Source organism: Paroedura picta, chromosome 16 (assembly GCF_049243985.1).
Source record: "Paroedura picta isolate Pp20150507F chromosome 16, Ppicta_v3.0, whole genome shotgun sequence".
Taxonomy (NCBI): domain Eukaryota; kingdom Metazoa; phylum Chordata; class Lepidosauria; order Squamata; family Gekkonidae; genus Paroedura; species Paroedura picta.
The window spans coordinates 9009908-9035711 of NC_135384.1; the positions used below are offsets into that span (position 1 = coordinate 9009908).

General features: G+C 47.7%; 1 protein-coding gene across 2 annotated transcripts in view; it reads right to left on the reverse strand.

Annotated features, from left to right (window-relative positions):
- Positions 1 to 1266: 1266 nt before the first annotated feature.
- The window catches only part of LOC143826278 (cathepsin D-like), a 28817-nt gene continuing 4279 nt past the window's right edge, over positions 1267 to 25804 (reverse strand). For both annotated transcript variants that reach the window (XM_077314995.1, XM_077314994.1), the window contains exons 2-9: positions 21668 to 21815; positions 19571 to 19694; positions 17823 to 17941; positions 14592 to 14791; positions 11322 to 11450; positions 8673 to 8862; positions 7018 to 7116; positions 1267 to 3465 (exon numbers count right to left, since the gene is read on the reverse strand). In XM_077314995.1, coding sequence (XP_077171110.1) covers positions 3184 to 3465; positions 7018 to 7116; positions 8673 to 8862; positions 11322 to 11450; positions 14592 to 14791; positions 17823 to 17941; positions 19571 to 19694; positions 21668 to 21815 — 1291 coding nt within the window. In that variant the 3' untranslated portion in view covers positions 1267 to 3183. The remainder of the gene's footprint in view (positions 3466 to 7017; positions 7117 to 8672; positions 8863 to 11321; positions 11451 to 14591; positions 14792 to 17822; positions 17942 to 19570; positions 19695 to 21667; positions 21816 to 25804) is intronic.

A 25804-nucleotide genomic window follows, 5' to 3' on the forward strand; every position in this document is an offset into this window, starting at 1 on the left:
AAACGTGAGGCGAGAAAAGTTCTATGGGAGGTTTTTTTGTTTGTTTTTTGTCTCTCGGACAGCAGCAGAACAAAGGCAGGAGGTCGATAGAAACTTACTTGGAGGCCATATTATATAGAAAGCCTCTAAAATATTTATCGGTAACGATGAGGCACGCTTCATTTCCGATCATCGGCAACTCCGCCGTCTCATACCTCTTGAAATTGCAGGAGCCGCCTCAGATGGGACCTAGAACTCCGTGGCAGATCTGGGCCAAGGGCCCCAGGTTCAGTCCCTGATATTCCCCCCCCTTGAAAAGGCTCTCAGGCCTCAGAAGGACCCCTTGCTGAGATCTTGATGAGCTATAGCTTATCAGCAGGGGGGCCAAGATGAATTAATGGTCCAACTCCGTTTTAAGGCAGCTTCATAGATTCCAACGGAACGGCTTCAGCGTGGCAAGATAGCCTTGTTATCAGCGGAATAAATTATGCAAATGGCAAAGACGACATAAGCTGCCATTTGCTAGAGGTATTTGATCTGAGAATTCAATTATATGCCTTTGATCAGTTTATTAGTTCGTCGCTGCAAGCTCCATTAGGCATCCGCAGAAGGGGGTGTCAGCTTATCCCAGGCACTGGCAGAGAGAGTAGCTGAAGGCGGAGAGGCCTGTATGCCACAGTTCTACAGAAGGGCCGGGAGGAGAGATCCAAAATCTGGTGCTGGCTACAGAATCCAGCTCTAGGCCTCTTTTGTGTCAGGAAGCCCCAAGTTTCTAGCCCTTACAGGGCAACGTCAGGCTTGAAAATCCGCAAGCGAGAGCTGACGAGATCTCAGAAGATGCCACAGAGGTGGCTGGGTCAGATCTGAACGCGGAATGGGTCCGTGCCTGCAGAGAGGGGCGGGTCTGCAATACCCTGCCTAGCCTAGCGCCTTACCTTTCTGCGCGGCGAGCAGAGTCAGAATAAATTATTCAAATGCGCCCGATTTGCATAATTTTTGCAGCTCGCATGGAATGTTTTTTAAGTAGATCCTGTGCAGACCTAGAGGTTTGGTTTAACTATAAATAGCAGAAATGGAATAGTGGGGAACGAGAACAGAAGCCCAGATGAGGGCAGTGGTGACATTCATGGTAAGGGGAGGGCGAAGGGGGGGGTGTTCTGTTCCCCTTTTAAAGACAGCAGCGAGAGCGCAAAATCTGTGAAAGAATCAGTGACGGATGCCCTTAACGGTTTCCTGTCTTTATTACGATATATACAACATTCATTCATTCATTTATTATGTGATTTATTTCTCCTCCTTCCCCCCAGTAACCGGCTCAGAGTTGGTATCCAACATTTCATCATCTATATCAGGGGTAATCAAACTTGTGGTCCTCCAGATGTTCATGGACTACAATTCCCATGAGCCCCTGCCAGTGTTTGCTCATGGGGATTGTAGTCCATGGACATCTGGAGGACCACAGGTTGACTACCCCTGCCCTATGGGATCGCCCTAAGTTAGCTGTGACTTGATGGCAAAGGAAACAAATGACCTTCCCAAAGGTGCCAACCAAAATAGACACATACAAACAGGGAGAATTCAAGAAGCTTCCAATCTCCTGTTCCTGGAGAAAGTTCTAGCTGTTTATTTATTTATTAAATTTGTATACCGCCTTTCCCCACGAATGGGCTCAAGGTCGTGCACAGCATAAAATGTCCATCAGCTATCAATCAAATCATCATAAAACTGCAAACAGTACTCCTGCCTATTTCCTACCCACTCTCTTACCCACCACTCTCCTCCACAGTCAGTGGTGGCCCCCTGGGGGGGAGGTGGGGAGCAAGCGTTGTTAAAATGAAAAGGGAGGGAGAAGGAGGGAGGGAAAGAGAAAAGGCGCGAGCCAGCTAGCTCTGTAGGCTGCTGTGGTCTTGACGGTAGGCCAGGTGGAAGAGTGCCTTTTTAGAAGAAGAAGAAGAGTTTGTTCTTACATGCCATTTTTCTCTACCCGAAAGAGTCTCAAAGTGGCTTATAATCGCCTTCCCTTTCCTCTCCTCACAACAGACACCTGTGAGGGAGGTGAGGCTGAGAGAGCCCTGATATCACTGCTCGGTCAGAACAGCTCTATCAGGGCTGTGGTGAGCCCAAGGTCACCCAGGTGGCTTCATGTGGGGGAGCGGGGAATCAAACCCGGCATGCCAGATTAGAAGTCCGCACTCCTAACCACGATACCAAGCTGGTTTTTATAGGCTCTGCGGACCAGGACTGGGGTGGAGATCAGGTGAATCATAGAATCATAAAATTGGAAGTCACCTCCAGGGTCATCTAATCCAACCCTCTGCATTGTAGACCTCTTTAGGGCCAGGGATCACCAGCATGTTGGTATTCATCGTAAAACTGTGAACAGTATCGGTGGGATGAACTCCCAGAGGAGCTGTAGGCCCTGCGGGAGCTACCGACATTCTGCAGGGCCTGCAAAACGGAGCTCTTCCACCAGGTTTCTGGTTGAGGCCAGCGTGGCGAGGAAGAATTGATGAGCTAAAAGCATAAGCATTAGCATTATCATCTGTTCACCCTCCTCCCACTTCTCTATAGAGATGTTTTAAAGGAGGGCTTAGGGGGTTGAAGACTGCCATGGTTCTTAGGAATCTGATTTCATTGTATGTTGTGTCCGGAATCGTTCTAATGGGATTTTATTGGGTTTTTATACGGACAAGTTGTAACCCGCCACGAGCCGGTTCGGGAGTTAATTAAGCCTAATTAATAAATAAATAATAAATAATAATTCGCTGACTCTGCTTGGGGAGGCACCCCACAAGTGCTAGAAGAGAGAAAAGACCAGGCGGGAAATGGTTGCTCATCTCTAGTGCTCAACAGCACATTCGTAGAATCACAGAGTTGGAAGGGACCTCCAGGGTCATCTAGTCCAACCCCAGGCAGAATGCAGGAAATTCACATCCTTCCAAGGTTAAAGGAGAGCATCCAGGTTGCAAATCCTTTTCTCAGAAAGCTTATGGGCCAGACGCTTTTGAGAGAGAGACAGACAGACAGACAGAGACAGAGACAGAGACAGAGACAGAGACAGAGACAGAGACAGAGACACAGAGAGAAATGCGTGTTCTTGGATGACTTCAGATTCCACACAGGACGCTTGAGTCCCACAGTGCTGCTATGTAGCCTTGACCCTCCCATAAGCCCCTGTCCTGAATCCCAGAGAATACCACGTGGCTAGCACTGTGCTTCTAAATTTTGGGTGCTGGCAGAGGTGGTGCTTCCGCTGGCGGGGGTGGTACCGGCCGCGGCGGGAGTCGCTGTTGTTTCCGCTTCGGAAGAGGATCCGCAGAGGGTTCTTTTGGAACGGGCCAAGCCCACCCGGTCGTTATCTCGATCGTAGATGGAGTAGTACTGGCGGAGGAAGACGTCTCCCAGGATCCAGAGCGGGCCGATCGGGGCAGGAATATCGAGGCTCATGAATCCACTGACGCAAGCGGTCATTTTCATCCGGCTCACCTGCAGAGACAGAGAGGGAGGGGAACGGGGCAGTTCAGAGGCAGGGCCGAGCGTGTCATGGGGAGAGGCCTGAAATTGTTGATGTTTGTATCCTTCTTGCTCCAGCAGAGGGATATAAGGGCCGCCAGCTGCCTGTGGCCTAACCCTAACCTTTCAGAGCACCAACTACCTGACCTGTTAAAAGAAAGATCCGGAACCACGGTTCCTTCATAGCGCTGAGAGAAGGGAACTTGCGTCTGTTTGTAATCCCAGGAAATCTCCAGGTCCTACCTGGAGATGGCAACCCATGCAGGAGCAGAACTGTGATTGTGTACATCCGTGTGGAAATTTTATTTCTCACCCGTTCTCCCCTGCAGGCTCATGGCGGGTAGTGACATATATTAAAAAACGAAGATAAAATATCAACAATTGAGATTTTAAAACATTCTACATCCAAATGAGTTCCAAACTGCTCTCTTAAATCCCAGCGGGGGGTGGTGCTGATGTCAAATTTGATGAAACCTTGGCTGGTGTTTAGGGCAGGGGTAGTCAACCTGTGGTCCTCCAGATGTCCATGGACTACAATTCCCATGAGCCCCTGCTGGAAAACGCTGGCAGGGGATCATGGGAATTGTAGTCCACGAACATCTGGAGGACCACAGGTTGACTACCCCTGGTTTAGGGCAGGGAGGCCAGAATTTCGAAGTCATTCTAGGCCTCAGCCATAGGCCTGGCAAAACAGCTCTGTATTATGGGCCCTGTGGAGCTGTCCCAAGTCCTGAAGGGCCCCAATCTCACCAGGGAGAGTATTCCATCAGGCCAGGGCCCATTTGACACCCTTGGGCCCAGGGATCTTGAGCAGACTCTCCTGACACATGAAGAAGGGGAAGTAGAGGAGGAGTCGGTTTGTATACCTCACTTTTCCCCACTCGAAGGAGTCTCAATATGGCTTACAATCACCTTCCTTTCCTGTCCCCACGACAGACACTCTGTAAGTTAGGAGAGCTCAGACAGGACTGCTCTGGGAGAACAGCTCTAACACTGGCCCAAGGTCTCCCAGAAGGCTGCATGTGCACAAGTACAGAATCAAACCCGGCTCTTTCAGATTGGAGGCCACCACTCTTAACACCTATGCCACGCCGGCTACTTGTGAGAGGCCGGCTTCACACAAACTGTTCATACACTCATTTCATTTTTATGTTGCCTCTTCTCCTGTGTGGTCTTGGAGTGGTTTACAACAAAATACTCAGCAACGATACATCATAAAATACACCTACAGGTTAAACAGGCTGCAGGCGGGAGGATGGGCTGCAGGGTGGGAGGTGTTAATTTAAATACCTTCAGATTAAAAACAACAGTAACAGGAAAAACTCCCTGCAGATAAGATAACTAGCGCCTCAAGGGTGAGGTTTTTCTAAGGTGCTACTGTTCTATTTGTCAGGAGTCTTCCGTAGGGAAAGCATCAGAAAATGTGATCCCAGCCCTGCCTGCAGCCTGAAGAGGCACAGCCTTTGACTGCCAGCTTTCTCTTTCACATTCTATGAATAACGTTCATGCACAATATAAACAACACGCAGAGGATCAAGCATGCTTTTGGGTGCCAGGTAGAATGAGCATGACCCCTGATCTTCCATGACCCCTGCCTTCAGAGGTGAGGTGTGTGGCGAACACAGACAGGGCCTTCTCTGTGGTGGGGCCCCAATTCTAAAAGCTCTTTCCCAAAGCAATTTCCCCGGCACCCAGTTTGCTGATGTCTAGGTGCCACGTGGGAAACGTCTTTTTCATATCCCCGGGTGTTTAGCGGAAGGTGTGTATGTGTAAAGGATGTGTGTGGGAGGGCTCCGTTCTGTTTTGCGTTTTGGAAAGGCTGCTTTTTATCGCCTGCTGTTTTAATATGAAATTGTAAGTCCCCGCTGCTATTAATTGATCTTTTGTGTTGTGTTTTTCAAAGGGCTATTTTATTTCCGCAGCTGTTTTAAATGCGGAATGTGATCGACAGCAGCTCTGAAACGCAGGGAAGAATGGAAGACAGCACAGCTAAAGGGGACTTTAAGCTAATGTTTGGTGTGGAGCAGGGGTAGTCAAAGTGCGGCCCTCCAGATGTCCATGGACTACAATTCCCATGAGCCCCTGCCAGCAAATGCTGGCAGGGGCTCATGGGAATTGTAGTCCACAGACATCTGGAGGGCCGCACTTTGACTATCCCTGCTGTGGAGGATGTGGACGGGCTGCACGGTTACAAGATGCTCACGGCCTGCGTTTTGATTTTTAATTTCTTTTATAACTGATCAAATTTTCGCATGCCACCTTAAGCCGGCGAGCAGGAAAAGGCAGGTCAAAGCCACTTTAAATAATGTATTTTTGTAATGGTGTTGTGAACCACCCCATAGCTTTTCTTGACAGGCAGAGCAGACCATAAATATTTTAAAACGAGTGCGTTGCACTCTCCGCCCGAATGCCTGCTTGCTCCCCATGTACACAACCTGTACACTTGAAAACAAATGAAAACAAACTTGAAAACAAATCCTTCCAGGATTTATTTATTTATTTGTTTATACATTTATACCCCGCTTTTCTTCCCCGGTGGTAACCCAAAGTAGCTTACTGCTTTGTTCTGCCCTCCTCCATTTTATCTTCTAGGAATTCTGTGAAGGAGGTTAGGCTGAGAGCCTAACTGAGCTTCTGTGGTAAAGTGCAGATTTGAACTCTGATCTTTCAGATCCTAGTTCAGGGCTCCCCAACATGGTGCCCGCCAGTACTTTCTGTGGCTTTTCTGTGAGCCAAGTCTTGTTATTGGCTGCCCTCATTCCAACAAAAGGGTTACTCACTGGAGGATCAGGAGGAGTAAGCCTTTGGCCCTTTGGTTCCATTCCCCCTACAGGTTTGCCTTCTTCCCTGGCAGAGGGAGGCGTTCCATTTAGCTCCACCTCCTGTGGCGGCCATTTTGGGGTGGCGCTCACCAACCCCCTCTCTCAAACCATTTTTTTGTACACACATTGATTTCATGGGCACACACCAGAATTTCTTGGTAGCCTGAAATAAGGGGAATATTACCTCATAAACGGACATTTTTCCATCTGGCCCATTTCAATTCTGTCATCCTAAGAAATCAGTTCTTATATTTTGTTTTAGTTTACTGGCTGTTGTGTGTATTTTACATTACATCAATATATGAACATCAAAAATCAGACCTCTAAGGAACACCGAGTCGAAATATGTCAGGTCCAAGGCGTAAGACTGCATGGTGTATATGATATTTTTGGCCTATGAGCTTTGTGTAAGTTTTTAACCTTTATTTAAAAAAACAATAAAGCTGTGTACCATAAATGTTTATATAATTTTATAGCCTATTGTCTAAATTGCACAGGCATCCAACCTTTCAGGCCCTAACTAATTTCAGTTGGGCTTTTTGGTTTCTGTTCTGTGTAACATTTCTTCCCTCTTTGGACGCATGCCAGTTCTAGGTTAAGTTCAAACTGATCTAAGTATCCCACCCATGACAGCTGAAATGGTTTGTGACCAAAGATCGAACAATCACCAGCACCTCACAGGCCTTTTTTGGGATTCTCTTACCTTGAGTGTGTACACGTCTGGGGTCAGGGTGTAGGGTTTGCCACCGAGGTAGAATGTCACATTTGGCAGTGTAGACAGCTTTTCACAATCTATCAAGTACTGCGGAGAGAACGAAGAATATATGACTGGGGGTGAGGAAAGAGAGGCCAGACGATCAGTCCCTTCTGCTTGTGCTTCGTGGTGTAGTGGTTATAAATAAATAAAATAGATAATAAATAGGTTAGAAGAAGAAGAAGAAGCAGAAGAAGAAGCAGAAGCAAAAGAAGAAGAAGAAGAAGCAGAAGCAGAAGCAGAAGAAGAAGCAGAAGCAGAAGAAGAAGAAGCAGAAGAAGAAGAAGAAGAAGAAGAAGAAGAAGAAGAAGCAGAAGAAGAAGAAGCAGAAGAAGAAGCAGAAGCAGAAGAAGAAGAAGAAGAAGCAGAAGAAGAAGCAGAAGAAGAAGAAGAAGAAGAAGAAGAAGAAGCAGAAGAAGAAGCAGAAGCAGAAGCAGAAGAAGAAGAAGAAGAAGAAGAAGAAGAAGAAGAAGAAGAAGAAGAAGAAGAAGAAGAAGAAGAAGAAGAAGACATCTCCTCCACATACACACTATCCTGCTTAAATCAGGGGCAGCCGAATTGTGGCTCTCCAGTTGTCCATGGACTACAATCCCCATGAGATGTCCCCATGGACATCTGAAGAGCCAAGCTTGGCTTAAAACTGACAGCTCCCATCTCCTCCTGCTCCTCACCCAGCCCCAGAACCCTGTTCTTCTCGGAGAGGTTTCTCAGCCTGGTTTGTGTTATGTTAGGCTTGATCCCACCCTTCCTTCAAGGTGCTCCATGGAGTGCATGTTCTTCTTGTCCACTTCATTCTTGAAAACATCTGGCAGCAGAAGTCAGGGGGTCCTGCAAAATACAGCAGGTCTGAGACACCAGCAAGTTTCACAGCTGGGACCTGAACCGGAGCCCAGTCTGTCGTTCCTACGACGGTACCCTGCTGACCCCATTTTTGGGTCACGCTGGACAGCGACGGTCAGAGTATCATGCTGAACAGAAAGGCCAGGAAAGAACTACAATAAATAACCATATCGATAATGCTAAAAAACAAGGAAGAGAGAGAGCCAGAGGCAGACGAAAGGCAAACGAGTTCAGGATCAAGGCGTGGACCAGCTCACGTGGAAAAGCAAAGGTGTGTGGGTTGGTTGGTTTGTTTTCCACCCTTATCAGGACGAGATATCACTGGCAGTCTTCAAGCAAAGGTTGGAGACATACTTCTCTTGGATGCTTTAGGATGCTGTGGGCTGATCCTGCGTTGAGCAGGGGGTTGGACTAGATGCCCTGTATGGCCCCTTCCAACTCTATGATTCTATGATTCTATGATCCTGCGTAGAGCAGGGGGTTGGACTAGTTGGCCTGAATGGCCCCTTCCAACTCTATGATTCTATGATTCTATGACTAGATGGCCTGTATGGCCCCTTCCAACTCTATGATTCTATGATTCTATGACTAGATGGCCTGTATGGCCCCTTCCAACTCTATGATTCTATGATTCTATGACTAGATGGCCTGTATGGCCCCTTCCAACTCTATGATTCTATGATTCTATGACTAGATGGCCTGTATGGCCCCTTCCAACTCTATGATTCTATGGTTCTATGAGATCCGGGAACTTTGTCTCTTACCTGTCCTCCAAAGGCGTGTTCGGCCCCGATGGCCTCGTGCAACGCCTGGATCTCTTCGCTGGGGCCTGTGATGAGGGATGTTCCTGTGTCCACGATCCCGCTGCAGCCGTCTTTGCAGATCTTCCCTGAACTGGCATCGAACATTTTCCAGGGCCAGCACCTCTCCTCGGAGAACGCATCCACCGTCACCCTACAAGGAGAGATGGGGATGGAGAGCAGTGATTACACGGGGCCTTTGGGCAGAGGGAGACGGGTAGCTTCCCTTCCCACAGGCCCAGGAGCCAAAACGAGGCCTCCGCCGCTGACTGTTGGCCAGCTCCTACTGGGTCACAGAGAAATTCTTACAAACCGCTATGAATGTCGTTTCACTGGGCTGTACCACTGCAGAAAGGAGGTGGCTAGACATATAATTAAACTTTCCAGATGCCAAGGGTTTTGGCTGAGCCTTCTGCCCTAATGGGCTGGAAATATTTTGGAGAGCAAATATCTCATCATGTGCCTCCCCACCTCCATGTTAAATGCTGCCTTGCAGGAGGGTTGCCAGCCTCCAGGTGGTGACTTGGAGATTACACGTGGTCTCCGGATCACGGAGATTGGTCCCCCTGCAGAAAATGGCCACTCTGGAAGGTGGATTCTACGGTGTTAATGGTTGTATGCCCCACTGAAGCCCCTCTTTGCCCCAAACTATGCCTTCTTCAGGCTCTAACCCTCCTCCCCAAATCTACAGGTAATTCCAATCCAGAGCCGGCAACCCTCTATTCCATATAAATAATACAGAGGATAAATAGTATCAGTAGTCACAATGAAATGCCAAATACAAAACTGCGTACGATAAAGTATTCAAAACCATAATCTCAAAATCGATTGACGTACATCTTCAAGTAACCTTCTCATTCACATCCAGCATGTAAATACATAATTTAATTTCTCAAGTGTTCAGTATTATAGTATAACATGTACACCAGTTATGAACTGGTTTCATCCCACTTCTTGTTTTCCTTTAGACCAGGGGTGAGCAAACTGTGGCTCTTCAGGGGTCCACGGACTACAATTCCCATGAGCCTCTGCCAGCATGGGGGGGGCTCCTTGCTCAGAACCTTGCCTCTGTTGAGAGGCTGGAAGCACACCATTCTTTCACTGCTTATGCCCTGTAGCTGCTGCTAATACTAGCCCACCTCGCAAGGCTGTTGTAAGCAGGCTCCACCCCCAAAGTCTCCAGGTGTTCCCCAAACCCAGAGTTGGCAACCCTAGAACAGACTGAGAGTTCTATAGCACTCTGAGCTCTCCAACCGATCCAGGTTGCACATCCTCCTGTTGTACCTTTAGCATGATCCTCGTCTCTCTCTGCACAGGGGTGGGAAAGCAGAGTCCGCAGCGTGATGAGCCCCGGTCCTTCTCAGTTCCCAGCTGAGCTATGGGAAGTGGCTCTCTGCCCCTTTTTCTCCCAGGATGGTGGGATGGGAGACCGCGAGATGCATGAATGGCTGGGGCTATTCTGCATCTCACGAAAGCCTATCTAAACTATGCCTCTCTGACGGTACAGCAGCACCGCCCCCTAATGGCTGGTACTGCCATTGCAAGCAAAACCTTTTATTTATTCAATAAATAAAAACTGACAAACTGGAGTATAGGCAGCAATTCTAGCACGCTGGACCAAATGTGTTATACCTCCCCCGTTTCAGGAAAAAAACAGTCTGCTTATCTAAAAAGAGTCAGACAGATGAAGCAGCAGCGTTGGTTTTTATAACCCACCTTCCGCTATCTGAAGGGGTCGCAAAGCGGCTTACAAACGCCTTCCCTTTCCCTCCCTAGAACAGACATAGGGAGGTGGGGCTGAGAGCAGCTCTGACAGAACTGCTCTGAGAGAGCAGCTCTAAGAGGACTGTGACTAGCCCAAGCTCACCCAGCTGGCTGCATGTGGATGAGTGGGGAACCAAAGCCAGCTAGCTGGATTAGAGCCTGCCATTCTTAACCAGGACACCAAGATATAGGTGCGAATGACCTCCGTTTGTTCCTTTTGAAACGCTTCCTTGTTGAAAGAAACCCCTTTAGAGAAACCCTTCACAAAGTTTTGAGTCCAGGGGCACCTTTAAGACCAACCAGTTTAATTCTGGGTATAAACTTTTGTGTGCATGCATATTTTTTCCCAGATTTCTGAAGAAGCATAAGCTTTCACATGCATTGCACGTGAAATCTTATGCCCAGAATTCCGCTTGTTGGTCTTAAAGGTGCCACTGGACTCAACAATTATTCTGCAGCTTCAGGCTGACCCCTGAATCGACCTTTAATGGAGTGAGAGAGGCCAAATCCTGCCCCTTCCCTTGGCTAAGGGGGCTGTCACTAAACATAGCGAGCCGCCTCCTGTAATTCAAGCCCTGCCATCCGTCTACTGGGGTAAAAATCAAACCAAGCTCCCATACAGGCAGTCACCCACCAGCAGTCCCAGTTCTCAAATATCAGTGCATTGGTAAAACTCTTTGCCAAGGAACCCCCAGGTTTGCGCCCACCAAATGGCCAGATCAGTTGCATTCAGAACACGCCGTTTCTTTGCGTTTAGCAAAACAGTTACCTGCTGCCAAGAACCTTACAGCACCGAAAAGACAAGCCCATTCATCGGGGCAAGAACTAGAGGCAGGAGAGCTCACTTACTTATCCATCTTGATCTGCCAGTAAGCCTTGCGGGTGACGGCGTGGTACTGAATCTCCCCCTCGTAGGCATTGTGGTTGATCTCGCCAAAGGTGATTTCTCCCCCGTGGTCTTGGGAGACATAGTTGGTGCTACAAGAAGAGTGGGAAAGGTTAAAGAGCTAGGTGCAGAACTAGGGGTGGGGGGGGGGAGAACACGGTCAAATAGCCCCCCCCCCCCCCCCCCCCGCTCACTGGGAAAGCTTCCAGCTGGCCTATTGCCCTGGAGGTCCACTGGCAGCTGTTTTTTATTTATTTCATTTTTGCATCTGTATGCCACCCTTCTACAAGGGCCCAGGGTGGCTCATAACAATGGTTACCATAAACAATGAAGTGAGTCAGGTGAGTTTACACTCGTGGCCTTGGTTGTCACTCAACGCAAGATCCTCTGGACACAGGACACTCCAGAGCTTTTGACATCCCCTCAAGGGGAAGATGGATTTGTATTATGTTCACCATGTGCCTCCCCCATGGAGGGCAAATTCCTGCTCCTGCCCTCAACGGCCCGTTTTATCAGCAGAAGGAGAGAAACGGGGAAGGGCTGATAATGGATGCTGTGACGTCACTTCCAGGTAACCACGGAAGTGACAGCACAGCATCTGTAACGCTCTAGGAGTTCTTCCCTCATCTCTGTAGTCTTTACCACAAAGAGAGGGAACGTTTCTAGGACATCCCAGAGCTGCGAGGCTGGGATGTTCAAACTGGGCCTAGGATGTTAGTGTCACAGTGCCTGCTTCACTCTCTGCAGGCCCCATCCTCCCAAAATCTCTTGGATCCGTGGACACGGAACTATTGTCCACAAATCCCAAGGAAGTTGGTGAGACTTGTCTCCTGTGCAGTGTTTCTTTTAATGGAAATAACTGTGGCTCAGCGGCAGATCTTTTTTCCTTTTCTGCACGAAGAATGTTCCCAATTCCGTCCCTCCCTTTCAAGAAGCTCAGCTGTTGGAAAAGATCTCTCTCTGCAGGAGAGCTACTGCCCATGACAGCAGACAATGCTGAGCAAGCAAGCGTCTCTCTTGCTCGGTACAAAGCAGCACAGTTTGTTCGAGGGAATCCGTCTTGCAAAACTGCCTTGCAACTTAAATATCACCCGGGGAAAGAAGAAGTGCGGGGAAGTGCCCAGCTAGCTACGATGCAGCCGGAACGACGACGAGGAGGAACCACAGACGTTCGGGACCCCGGCCCGCATCCCCGTGTGAGATTTCCACTTTGAATATCTGCATTCTGTCACGGGCTGGGCCGCACCAGGCCGTGAAACGTCTCTTAATTGCAGTGTGTACACAGAGGCGATTTTGAAACCCCAAACCAGTCTCCGAGCCAGCCTTCGTGCGTCACCCGGAAGAATGCTAGAGCAAAGACAACACGGACGGATCGCAATACCACCCCTGGGCTGTCTCATTGCAATCCAATGTGCAATTTTACAGCAGACTCTCGCAGGGAGCCAGAAAGGAATCCATAAGCACTTTTGCAGCCCTTGGTTAAAGTTGTCTTGACTCGCCCACATCTCGTTGTCATGGAGGGAGACAAAAAACCAGGATGGTAGCTGTCCCGGGGCAGCAGAAAGCACTGTCGCTATGCATTTGGCCTCAGGAGACACACCTGGTGGGAGGTAGGGTCAAGGATAGAAGGTCCCTAATGGGACAGTTGCTAGGTGACCATTCCTTTAATACAGGGGTAGTCAAACTGCGTCCCTCCAGATGTCCATGGACTACAATTCCCATGAGCCCCTGCCTGGCAGGGGCCCATGGGAATTGTAGTCCATGGACATCTGGAGGGACGCAGTTTGACTACCCCTGCTTTAATAGCTCAGAATCGCCAGACATAACAGTCTCTATGGTGCTTACTGATAGGACCAATGAGAGGGAATACGGGGTCAAAATGTCGGGAGGCTAGCCTCGGTGGGGGGCAGGGAGTCAGGCAAATTGTCTGGGTGGACTTATCATGGGCCCAAAGGAAAATTGTGTGGGGTTCTGTCAGGGGTGTCCAAACTGTGTCTATGGACTCCAGATGTCCAGTAGTCCATGAACATCTGGAGAGCCACAGTTTGGCCAGCCCTGGGCTATGGAGTAGCTTTGCAGCCTGTTAAGGAGAAGACTTCCTATTAGCTTGGTTGTGGAATGTTTGGAGAAGGTGACCTCCACATCCCCACCCCCCAGCTCAGGGGACAGGGGTAGGTAGGTAGGTAGGGAGAGAGAAGGAGAGCTGTCAATCAGTTGAAGTAACTTAGGGGTGCAGAATTTCTCTCTCCCCGTTTCTGGAGAATCTCATGCGCAGCAGCCATCCGGCTCCATGTGATGTTCTAAAAATGCCTCTTCCCTCGCAAGGAAACCCAGCCCCAAGCAGCTGTGTCCTTGGACATTCCCACTACCCATGTCAACAGCAGCCAGGCCAGGGAAAAATGAAAGCAGCATCTCTGTGCTGAGGCCCGAGCTGAGTTCATCCACCCCTTTGTAATGCAAAAGTCAGGACAAACTGTAACACACAACACAGACATTATCAATACAGTACTGTCTCATGAATCCCCCAAAATCACTAAACCTGTTGCCAAATTTTGTTCAATAGTATGGAGAGTTCATGGAGCTGGTAGGGTCCACCATGAAAAATTAAATTTGAGGATCTTGTTTCAGGCTCAAAGCTATTTTTGCTCTAGTTTTTAAAATCCACTATATATTTTATTACCAAGTTTATATATATATACACATACACATACATACATACACATTATATACACATTATATATACATTATATATATATAGTATGTATATATATATAGTGTATATATATATATAGTATGTATATATATGTGTATATATATATATATATAGTATGTGTATATATGTGTGTGTGTATGTATATGTGTGTGTGTGTGTGTGTGTATATATATACATACACACATATACACAGAGGAAATTATACAATCATCCCAGATAAAACATGATGGTAAAATACAAATATATATATATACAAATATATACATACACATTTGTATATATAAATATTTGTATATATATTTGTGTATATATATATATATGTATGTATTTTACCATCATGTTTTATCTGGGATGCATTCTATAATTTCCTCTGTTCTATGCCTGGTGCAAACCGTAATAACATTTCTATCTATGAAAGCAGCAGAAGCGATTCGACCTTGAGCCGGCACACAGCGAAGAAGAGAGAAAGGAGAAGATGGACTGGGAGGAGCGTGGGGGGGGGCGATGACGAGATTCCTACTTGCAGAGATGGAACGTAAAGAGGTTCTTCTGGAGCATCTTGTCCTTCATCATGTGATCGAAGGGCGGGGTGACGTTGTTCACTGAGATGCTGGGGTAGCCCAAACCCAAGATACCGTCGAACTTGGCAGCGACAAAAACCAGTCCTGGCATTTCTGTGGCCTCGGCGAACGTCTGGTTCTTAATGGTCATGTTGCCGATCTGAGGGGGAGAAAGAATCGCAGCCTGTGGTCTGTTCTACATGGTGGATTCTCCAGCTCACCTCCGCGAAAGAAAGCACCCCTGACTTCCACTCTTGCACGCTGCCCGGGAGACGGCCTGTTAGACTTTCCCCTTTGCTGCCCCTTATCCTTTGGAACTCCTCCCTGGAACACAGCCACAATAACACCTCCCTGGCTTCCATCAAACCCAGCTTTAAATCCTAGACAAGAAGAAGGAGAAGGAGAAGGAGAAGGAGAAGGAGAAGGAGAAGGAGAAGAAGAAGAAGAAGAAGAAGAAGAAGAAGAAGAAGAAGAAGAAGAAGAAGAAGAAGAAGAAGAAGAAGAAGAAGAAGAAGAAGAAGAAGAAGAAGAAGAAGAGTTGGTTCTTATATGCTGCTTTTCTCTACCCAAAGGAGGCTCAAAGCGGCTTACAGTTGCCTTCCCTTTCCTCTCCCCACAACAGACACCCTGTTGGGTGGGTGAGGCTGAGAGAGCCCTGATATCACTGCTGGGTCAGAACAGCTTTATCAGTGCTGTGGTGAGCCCAAGGTCACCCAGCTGGCTGCATGTGGGGGAGTGCAGAATCGAACCCGGCACACCAGATTAGAAATCCACACTCCTAACCACTACACCAAACTGGCTCTCAAAGTGAAGGAAGTGACCAGAAGGTCCCAGGTTCACTCCTGGCCATCTTCAGTTCAAAAGAACCTCAGAGATAGTTGTGGGGAACCCCAATGGAGAACTACAGAGTTGGTTCACCAAACCTGAGGTGGGAGGATTACAGCTGATTTTCTGACTACATATTTATTTATTACTTATTTACTCGAGATTTATTCCACTTTTCCTGGAGAAAATGGCTGCTTTAGAAAGGGGCCGTTATACCAGGCGTGGCCAAACTGTGGCTCTCCAGATATCCACAGACTACCATTCCCGTGAGCCCCCGCAAACATGTGCTGCCAGGGGCCCATGGTAATTATAGTCCGTGGGCGTCTGGAGAGAGGGGAAATGAGCACAATTTCTCCTTAGATAACAAAGGGGGTTGGACTAGATGACCCAGGAGGTCCCTTCCAAATCTATGATTCTATGAATGGTAGAGTTCATGCATAATACATAATATATTCATGTCTCTGCTTTCTAACTTGGTTGATTGTGCCCCCGCCTTGCCTTTCCCTCCTCTCCCCTCCCTTCCCCTTATGGTCTTTGAAACGTAGACTGGAAGTTCTTCGGGGCAGGGACCTTTTTTTTCCACTGCTCTGAAAAGCACCAATGACGGTGTTGTATTAATTCCAACGAGGGTGACTTGTGTCGGCATCCTTTTAATTAATACTTTCCCGTTAATTAATACTTTTGCTAAAAGATTTTTGCTTGATTTATCACCTGTCATTTCATTAACCCACCTATCTATATCACTTATCACTTAATTAGCCCATCCTATTTAAATGCATTGGCACATTATCAGCGTTGCAGCGTGAGGAACTGGAAGGAAATGTGAGGTGACGCCCGCTAGACATCCGAAACACAAAATAGCTGATTGTTAGGAAGAACATTGTATATTTTCCTTTTCATGGTCTCTTCCCTGTAATACACACACCAGAGCAAAAATGACTTCAGGTAGTACTTTTGTATCCCGCAGACCTTGGTCTCGCCAAATAAAATTTGATTCCCCCAGTTAGTTGGCCCAGGCTTTGGTGTATTTCTTACATTTTTGTCCCACCTTTCCCTCAAGGCATTCAGAGCAGTATCAGTGATTAAACTCTCTTCCATTTATTCTCACAACAGCTCTGTGAGGGAGCTTAAACAGAGAGAGTCTGGCTCACAAACACGCAGTACGCTATAGGGCTAAGAGGAGAATTTGAACTCTGGCCTCCCTGCACCGATTTCCTCCTCACAAAAACCCAACGAAGGACGTTAAGCTGGGAATGACCCCAATTGGCACAAGAGCAGTACGTTTGGTCTTTGCTGCGTTTCACAACCTCTTCACTCTACTGTAGGGTTCTTTCTTCCAACTCAGAAATGGGTTTTGCCTGGTGAGGAATCCCCTACCCGATCTAAGGAAGCAGGCTCTAACTCATGAAATCTTACGCCAGAATAAAAATGAGTTCATTTATCTTTGCCTGATGTCAACCCCATCAGTTAGTAAGGAGGTAATTTTTTCATAAGGCGGTGATTAATCCAGCATTAAATAATAATATGCATTTAACACAGAAACTTAAATCGTTATATCTTGGCAACCTGTCATCCCCCCCTCCCTGCCCCAGCTTGATAATTGCATCGAGGTAGGGGCAACCTATATCTAGGAAGAAATAAGAGGGAAAGAGTGAATCCCTCCACTCCTGACTATGAACCCCTACCCCCCCTCCTAATGGGACACCTTTTAAATTAAATAAAAATACGTCAGGCCCCTAACGACTGGTGTTCTTATAGAATCATAGAGTTGGAAGGGACCTCCAGGGTCATCTAGTCCAACCCCTTGCAGTTTTCTAACTGCACCCCACAGACTAAAGTTCCTAAGCTCCAAGTGGAGTCTAGGGTTTTCCCAAATTACAACTGATCTTCAGACGAAAGAGTTTCCCTGGAGGAAATGGGCTGCTCTGGAGGGAAGCCTACATGGCATCTAGGGATGCCAGGCTCCAGATAGGACCTGGGAATCCCCTGGAATTATAACTCATCTTCAGAGGAAAGAAATCAGCTCCCCTGGAAGTGTAGCCACTATTGTGGCATGGTACTCTGATGAGATCCCTGTCCTCTCCAAATCTTCAGGAGTTTCCTAACTAAGGTGGGGAGCTTTTGGTGGAGAAATACCTAGAGGCTTTGGGGTTGGAGCCAGAATTTGGGGCAGGGAAGGACCTCAGTGGAGCACAATGCTAGGGAGTCCCCCCTCCAAAGCAGCCATTTTCTCCAGGGGGACTGATCACTGATCCGTCGACCCTAATGAACACCCTCACCTCTCCAAACTCGGCCCTCCCAAGACACCGGCCCCGAATCTCCAGGAATTCCCAAAGCCAGAGTTGGCAACCGCGTCCCTTACTTACAGTGAGAACGTCCCGGCTCAAGAACCCTTTTAGGCTGCCGCTTCCGTAGTGGATTTCGAATTCGGACTTATCAGCCTCGTGGGTGCAAGAAAAGAAGGACCGGTAGTGACTGTGTACCCCTGAGGAAAGAGAAGGCATTAGCGGTAGTGCTGGAAGCAGGGTCTGGAAACTGATGGAGCCTCCAGATCTCAGCAACGGCTTTCTTGATCGAAACCCAACCCAGCCTACCCTGAATGTTGATGCCTTAGAGCAGGTTTCCCCAACACGGTGCCCAAGGATGCCATGGGATCTGCGGACCCCTTTCCTGGTACCTGCCCAGCATTTTTAGAAAGTGAACAGAGGCAGGGGGACTTTCTCCCCCGGAGGGTTTTTAATCGGCCATCGGAGATTTGACTGGCTGTGCAAATTTTTAAAAGCTGCTATGGCAGCAGCGGAAGAGCTGGTTTTTATGCCCCGCTTTTCCCTACCAGAAGGAGTCGTCTCAAAAAGGGCCTACAAACTCCTTCCCTTTCCTTTCCCCACATGAGGCAGGTAAGGCAGAGAGAGCTCTGGCGGAAACTGCTCCGTGAGAAAGCTCTAGCAGGACTGTGACTAGCCCAAGGTCATGCAGGTGGCTGTGGGTGGCAGGATATGTCGAATAAATAAATAAATAAATAAATAAATAAATAAATAAATAAATAAATAAATAAATAAATAAATAAATAAATAAATAAATAACTTCTGAATGAGCCTACATCAACTAGCAAGATAACACAGGATATACGGTGCTAATAATAGGTAATGTAATGCAATTAAACCATCACATACACAAATATGTAAGAATTAGAAATATGCAGCCAATACAATAATATCTTTTTTAAAAAGTGAAACACTGTGTATTTGTTTTCGATTGGATCTTTATATTGCAAACCTGTGGGTGTGTGTATCCACCACTGGGAAGATCGTAGCCAATGAAGAAGAAGAAAAGTTGTTTTTTATATCCCGCTTTTCTCTACCAGGAGACTCAAAGCGGCTTACAATCGCCTTCCCTTCCTCTCCTCACAACAGGCACCCTGTGATGTAGGTGAGGCTGAGAGAGTCCTGATATTACTGCTCAGTCAGAACAGCACTATCAGGATTGTGACTAGCCCAAGCTCACCCAACTGGCTGCATGTGGAGGAGCGGGGAATCAAACCCGGCTCGCCAGAATTGAAGCCACCACTCTTAACCACTGCCCCAAGTATGGTACCACCATAACCTCTGCTGGGTGGACAAACTATTCACTGGTAGGCTCACAGCTGCTAATTGGAGGCAACAGGGCCCAGTGAGGACAAGTGAACCATCACCCATCTCTAATTTCATATCAGTGATCATCACTACACTGAATTTGCAGGAGCCAGGTCACATGTTCAGTTACCCCTCGTCAGAGGAATCAAAAAAATAAATCAACTGATGGGTGAAGCACCCCTTGCATGCCTGATCTAGTGAAACCACATTCTAAAATTTGAGAGTTTCCTGACAACTGCCTCTTTTATCAACGTTTTCTCCTCAGGAACATCTCCAAGGCTTGCCAAGGAGGTGGTGAGCTCCCCCTCACTGGCAGTCTTCAAACAGCAGCCGGACAGAGACATATCCTGGATTCTTTCGCCTGATTCTGCATTGAGCAGGCGGTAGGACTAGACGGCCTGTATGGCCCCTTCCCACTTTGTGTTTCTATGATTCTACACTGCTCCCTAATTCCCAGAGAACGGAGGTATCCGGAGTCTTACAGCAGGCCAGATGTGCCAGGCAACAGCTGGAGGAAGGCACCCACAGATTGGAAGAGCCGGTATCAAATATAACGGTGAAGCGCTGTTTCGGGGTCCCGATGAAAATGTCCCCGTAGTATTGAGCCTGGATAGGGGTGGGGAAGAGAGAAAGGAGGAAAAAGGTGAACACGGTCTCCCACCCACCCCTATTCCCCCCTTGGCTTTACATGATCACCGGCCTGCCCGGGAGAACTACCTTGATGGATCAGGCCGTCTAGTTCTGTCACCCAAACCTGCAGCGCAGGCTTCATTTTAACTACCATGATTAATCACCGTTGTCAGGATCACCTTCCGTGAATTTGTCTAATCCTTTTAAAAGCTCATCTGAGCGGCTGGCGATCTTTACGGTGCTTGATTTCAAAATAGAGAGGCGTGGGGGCTCCCGGGATGGCCTGTCCTGAATCGACCATTTAGGACTGCAGGATTTTGAGGCCCTTGGATGTCTCGCTGGCCGAATAGGGAGCGTGCTGAGGCGTGACTATGCCGCCTCAGTTTCCCCACCAAGGCTCTTTGGCAGTTGAGTGCCGCCCCATTACACAAAGCTGAAGGTTCTTCTCTACCTGCTGTGAGCAGCTTTTGTTTACTCTGCTGTGCCGGGGCTTCTGAAAGAGCTTACTAACGGTCCGTAACAGCTCCCTTTAAAGAAGCGAACCTCAGAATGTTAAATGGAACATTTCGTCTTACTGTGGGATCCATTTGTACTTGGAATTCTAAAGCCTTGACAAAGAAGTTGGTTCCTATATGCTGCTTTTCTCTACCCAAAGGAGTCGCAAAGTGGCTTACACTCACCTTCCCTTCCTCTCCCCACAACAGACACCCTGTGAGGGAGGGGAGGCTGAGAGAGCCCTGATATTACTAAAGAAGAAGAGTTGTTTCTTATATGCCTCTTTTCTCTATCCAAAGGAGGCTCAAAGCAGCTTACATTCGCCTTCCCTTTCCTCTCCCCACAACAGACACTCTGTGAGGGAGGTGAGGCTGGGAGAGCCCTGATATTACTGAAGAAGAAGAAGAGTTGGTTCTTATATGCTGCTTTTCTCTATCCAAAGGCGTCTCAAAGCCTGGAGATGGGCTGTAAACTTGAGGGATCCCCTGGAAACTGACATTACCAGTGGGGATCTTAACCTGGTCCTAGATGGACATATTAACCACTATACCTAGTTTCTGGGTGTGTACTACATTTTATTTTTTAAAAGGATCCTTAAAAAGCCTACAGGGACAGCAATTTACCAGATACATTATCCCTCTATTGCAAATACACTTGGATATGGAGGGGGAGTCTTTTGAGTTTCCGAGGGTCTCCTGCCTGGACCAGACCCAGATATGGTTAGCTTCAGGAACCATCAGACCAGGGCTTGGAACTCCAGAAGAAAGATTGTCTCTGAGAAATAGGTAGCAAATATATGTGTGGTCAATCCATCAATCTGACTAATCCATGAAAAGCGTTTGGCTCCACTCCTCTCAAATTAACTGTGGGGCAGCACTGGATATTAATGCCATGCAGAGCTATTCCTCTTTCTCACACGAAGGAATGCCTTCCTTAAAATGATGTCCACTGACTCAACTATACACCTTGCCTCATAAACAAAAAACAACTATATCTTTTCTATAGGAAGAAAGTGGACAGTATCCTATCTGAGGATGGTGGAAGCTGTCCCGGCCTAAGGAATGTTTCATCCAGTTTAAGTGGTTCTCCCTTAACAGAGCCATTTAAGTAGGTTCTCCCCTTAACAGTTATTTAAGTAGATTCTCCCTTAACAGAGCCATTTAAGTAGGTTCTCCTTTAACAGAGCCATTTAAGTAGGAGAAAGTCTCCACAGAACTTGGGGGGGGGGGGGAATGATGAAAGCTGCAGTCCTAAGTATACTTACTCATGAGTAAGCTCTGCTAAATGCAAAGGCCCTGACTTCTGAAAAGATATCCGTCACTTTGGACTGGGCAATACCTCTAATTGCCTGCAACATTCAAATGAGGCAATCCCGCCCTCGCACCAAACCCAATCTGAGTGTTGCTAGTCTTGCGCTTAACTATGTTCACCCTCGGAGGAATCAAAGCACATACATCCATATAGTTGTGGAGCCGTTGGTGGGTGACGGAAGCGTTAGGGGGCTTCATAGACCGGAGTCCTCCTCGTCTTAAGAGGTCAGCAATGGGCAGGCCGGACTGGCCAAAGCGATTCCGGACTGATGGGAATTTCTTCAGAGGGATCCTGTCACAAAGAACAAAATTAGTGAAGGTCGAGGACATTGGGGAAAACAGTCTGAAAACCTCCGGTTATCTTTTCCTGCTTTTTCAGCACTTCTGTGACGGCATCAGCTTGTCTCAGGTGACACGGCCAGTTTTAAGCCCTGGCTAGCTTGCTGTTACTATCAGAAGGCCTCAGAAGAGAACTACCTCCCAGAGAGAAATGTTTATCATCATATCTTATGAGTGTTGTGAATAGAGACGAGGAAGGGAGAGATCTGTAAAGAACTCATTGACGGCTGGGCACAAAACTGGCTCTTTTGCAATGTTCATAGAGAATCATAGAATCATAGAGTCGGAAGGGACCTCCTGGGTCATCTAGTCCAACCCCCTGCACTGTGCAGGACACTCACAACCCTCTCACTCATCCACTGTTGCCAACTCCAGGTACAGAAATGCATGGAGATTTGAATGTGAAACCTTGGAGAGTGGAGTTTAGGGAGGGAACGATCTGGGTATGGAGAAGGGGAATAAATGTTTTAAACAACTAAATAAATAAGTAGTCTGGAGATTATAATTCCAGGAGATCTCTAGCTTCCACCTGAAGCCTGGCAGCCTTGTTGTTTTGTTGTGCAGTTCTGACAACACAATATTTCCTTTCTCAGTTCTGGTCTCCCCATTTACCAAAGGGCTTAGACCTGGGGTTCTGAAGGCTGAGCAGCAAACACATATAAAATTTCAAATACAAATATTTATTATTGGTGCATACTGAGACGATTAAAAACAATATTAAAGCATAAGACACAGTCTGTGCAATATTGCATGTACAGTCTCAGTGGTTGCACATGGCGTGACCTTAGAGCAGTGGGTCTCAACCTGGGGGTCGGGACCTCTTTTGGGAGTCGAATGACCCTTTCACAGCAACTTGGCCAGGGGGGTGTCATCCACACAACAGCCTTGCAAGGTAGATCAGGACAGAGCATTCGTCTGTCCGGAGCAGCGGAAAAGAGTGAGATCGGCATGGTGGGACAAGAGGCAGAACTGAACTGAGGAACCCTGGGAAAAAAAACAATTTATACAGAATCATGAACCATGAATCTTCACGCCATTGGTCAGTTTTGGTTTAATTTCTGTCAAAGAACCCTTGCATAATTTCATGGCTGGGGGGGTCACCACAACATGAGGAACTGGATTAAAGGATCACGGCATTAGGAAGGTTGAGAACCATTGCCTTAGAGCCAGTGCTTTTCAACCCAAGGGGCTTCATCAGTGGTCCCATAAACTAAATGCCCACATATAATAATATGGTGAGATCTGGTTGCGGGCATAAGAATCCTAAAACGAGAAGCTCCCTATTTATATGCAATCATCATTTCAGACGTGGAGCTCGTGAACAAAAATCAAAGTAGTCGAGAATCACTATTCTGCCCAGGGCCAAGGTTCAGTCCTGAGTGCGCATCCTCATGTGTAAACCAGAAGAAAGTTATATTATTTATCGTCTGGCTGAGTATAAGGCAACTTCCTGTGTTTGTGTGCCAGCAGCAAATGCTGGAACACAAAACCCACAACGTGGGAGGCCCTGCGAGCAGCCACTGGGAGGATTTGTGCGTGGGTATTTCAAGTCATCATTTTTAAAGCTCCTCTTCCCTTCCCCATTTCCGGCCCGGGTGACAATTCAGTTCCGTTCTGCTCAAACGTCAGCCGTGCAGCTGTTTAGCATGCATTCTTCCACCTCCCAGTTCACGTTGGAATATATTAGCCCCAAAATATTGCTTAAAAGGGCCTCTATAATTAACCACACCGATACCTGGGCATCACCCAACCGTAGGCAGCTGGGCAGGGCCGGGAAGGATAATTACAGATACGTAACGCTGCTTCCCATCTACAGGGTTGCACAGCTGGGCCATGCTTTCTAGGTTGAGGAGGGAGCCAGCAATGCTTCATGCATCTCTCTTTGCCCACGTATCGGCCGTCCGATTTGCATACAGCTCTTAGGCCAGAAAGGGCAGCCTGGAGACCGCACCATGGCGCCTCCCCGGGAAAGAGTGGGTGGGTTAGGGCTCCCCGTTTGCCCGGTGCCAAACCCCCTTTCCGGTCGTCAGATCACATTTGTCACCGAAGCTGCCAGTCGTTTCCATTCCCTTCGGCCTTGGGGACAAGCGGATATTCAACAGGCAAAGCTTCTGTAGGTTCGGCGAGGGGAGAAGGCGCATCTGGTGAATTGCTGCCTGGTTTCGCATGGCACCTAAAAGGTGCAGGAGCCGCACCAGGCCGGCAGCAGTAACGTTATCCAGGTAACTCTCATCCAACAGACGAGAGACGTCAACTAGGGTTGCCAACGCCCAGCCAGGAGATTCCTGGAGATCTGGGGGTGGAAGAGAAATTTGGGGAGGGACGTTGAACGGCTGCTGTTTGCATGGGAGTAGCGTCCTAAGTCTGCTCTATCTCATCGCCCTTTAGCTAATTATTTGAAGAAACTGAGATCCTGTTGCGCTGATGAGAAACACTGGATTAAAATGATACTATCTGTGAGGGACTCAGCAATTATTGTAAAAGTGGCTCAGGTTTTGCTGGCAATTTTACAAGAGAATCTTTCCCTGATGGAATCTGTAACTGGAATTGTTTAAAAGTTTGGTTTTATGCTCTGCCGTTTTATGCCAATAAAGGTAATCTGACTGCATATGGCCTAGTGGTTCTCAACCTGGGGGTCGGAACCCCTTTGGGGGTCAAACGACCCTCTCACAAGGGTTGCAGCAGGGCAAGCAGCTTGGCCAGAAGTGGTTGCCATCCACACAACAGCCTTGCAGGGTAGATTGAGATAGAGCATTCGTCTGTCTGGAAGAGCGGAAAAGAGTGAGATCGGCATGGTGGGACAAGAGGCAGAACTGAACTGGGAAACCCTGGGGAAAAAGACAATTTATATACAATCATGAACCATGGATCTTCACGCCATTGGTCAGTTTTGGTTTAATTTCTGTGAAAGAACCCTTGCATCATTTTATGTCTGGGGGTCACCACAATAGGAGGAACTGGATTAAAGGGTCGCGGCATTAGGAAGGTTGAGAACCCCTGGTCCAGCCCACCTTCCAATTCAGCTATTTTCTCTAGCGTTAATGATCTCTGTCGTCTGAAGATCAGTTGTACTTCCAGGAGGTCTTCAGGCCCCACCTGGAAGATGGCAGCTCTATCCAATGTTTAACAAGCCCAGCAGTTCATATGGGGTTGCTAGAGGATCCAGGATTCTCCAGAAATGGCTTTTTGCCTTTCATAGAACTTGGGCATTTTGACCTTGGCCCTCCTCACCCTGTCTCTCTCAGGAACTCTGTTTATTTTGTTTAAAGTCCCTGTAACCCATACACTCCACACACAGCTGTCTCAAGGCGACGTCCAGACCCGTCTAAATCCCGTCTCTTCTAAAGTGTCAGATCCCATGCCTTTCCCAAATAATTCGGTCATACCCAAACTTTTCATCTGCCCTCCATTTCTAACACCCAGAATCCTTTGCTCCATTCAAGAGTGTCCACAGTGTTTTCTGTCAAATGCCACCTCTGAACCTCTGCTAACACCAAACACCCCCATTCTGTCATTTCTTTTCTCTCCCCACAAACCTTTGTTCTCATCTATTGATGAGAACCCTTCTCCTACCCCAAACCCAGCATCCCAATAGCTCCGTAGGGGTCAAACATTCAGGTATCCGTCACCTGTCAGTCTTGTACAGATTCCTGCTTAGTCCAAGAACCCTCTGTTGTAACTCACTGGTCCATAATTCCTTCCTGGAGTACTGTCTCCCCGTTCACATCCTAACCACAATGTCCTTCTCATCTCCCCGGGTACCCAGGACTCATGGCTTGCTAGCCTCTAAGTCTTCCTCTGCCATTAGACCCTGCATCTCATCAAGAAAACCCATCCCAGTAGCTCAGTTTGACCCTCCTTCTCCTAGCAAAACAGCCTTTCTCAAGTTCTCCACCACTGAGAAACCCCTGAAACATTCTTCAGGATTCAAGAAACCCAAGA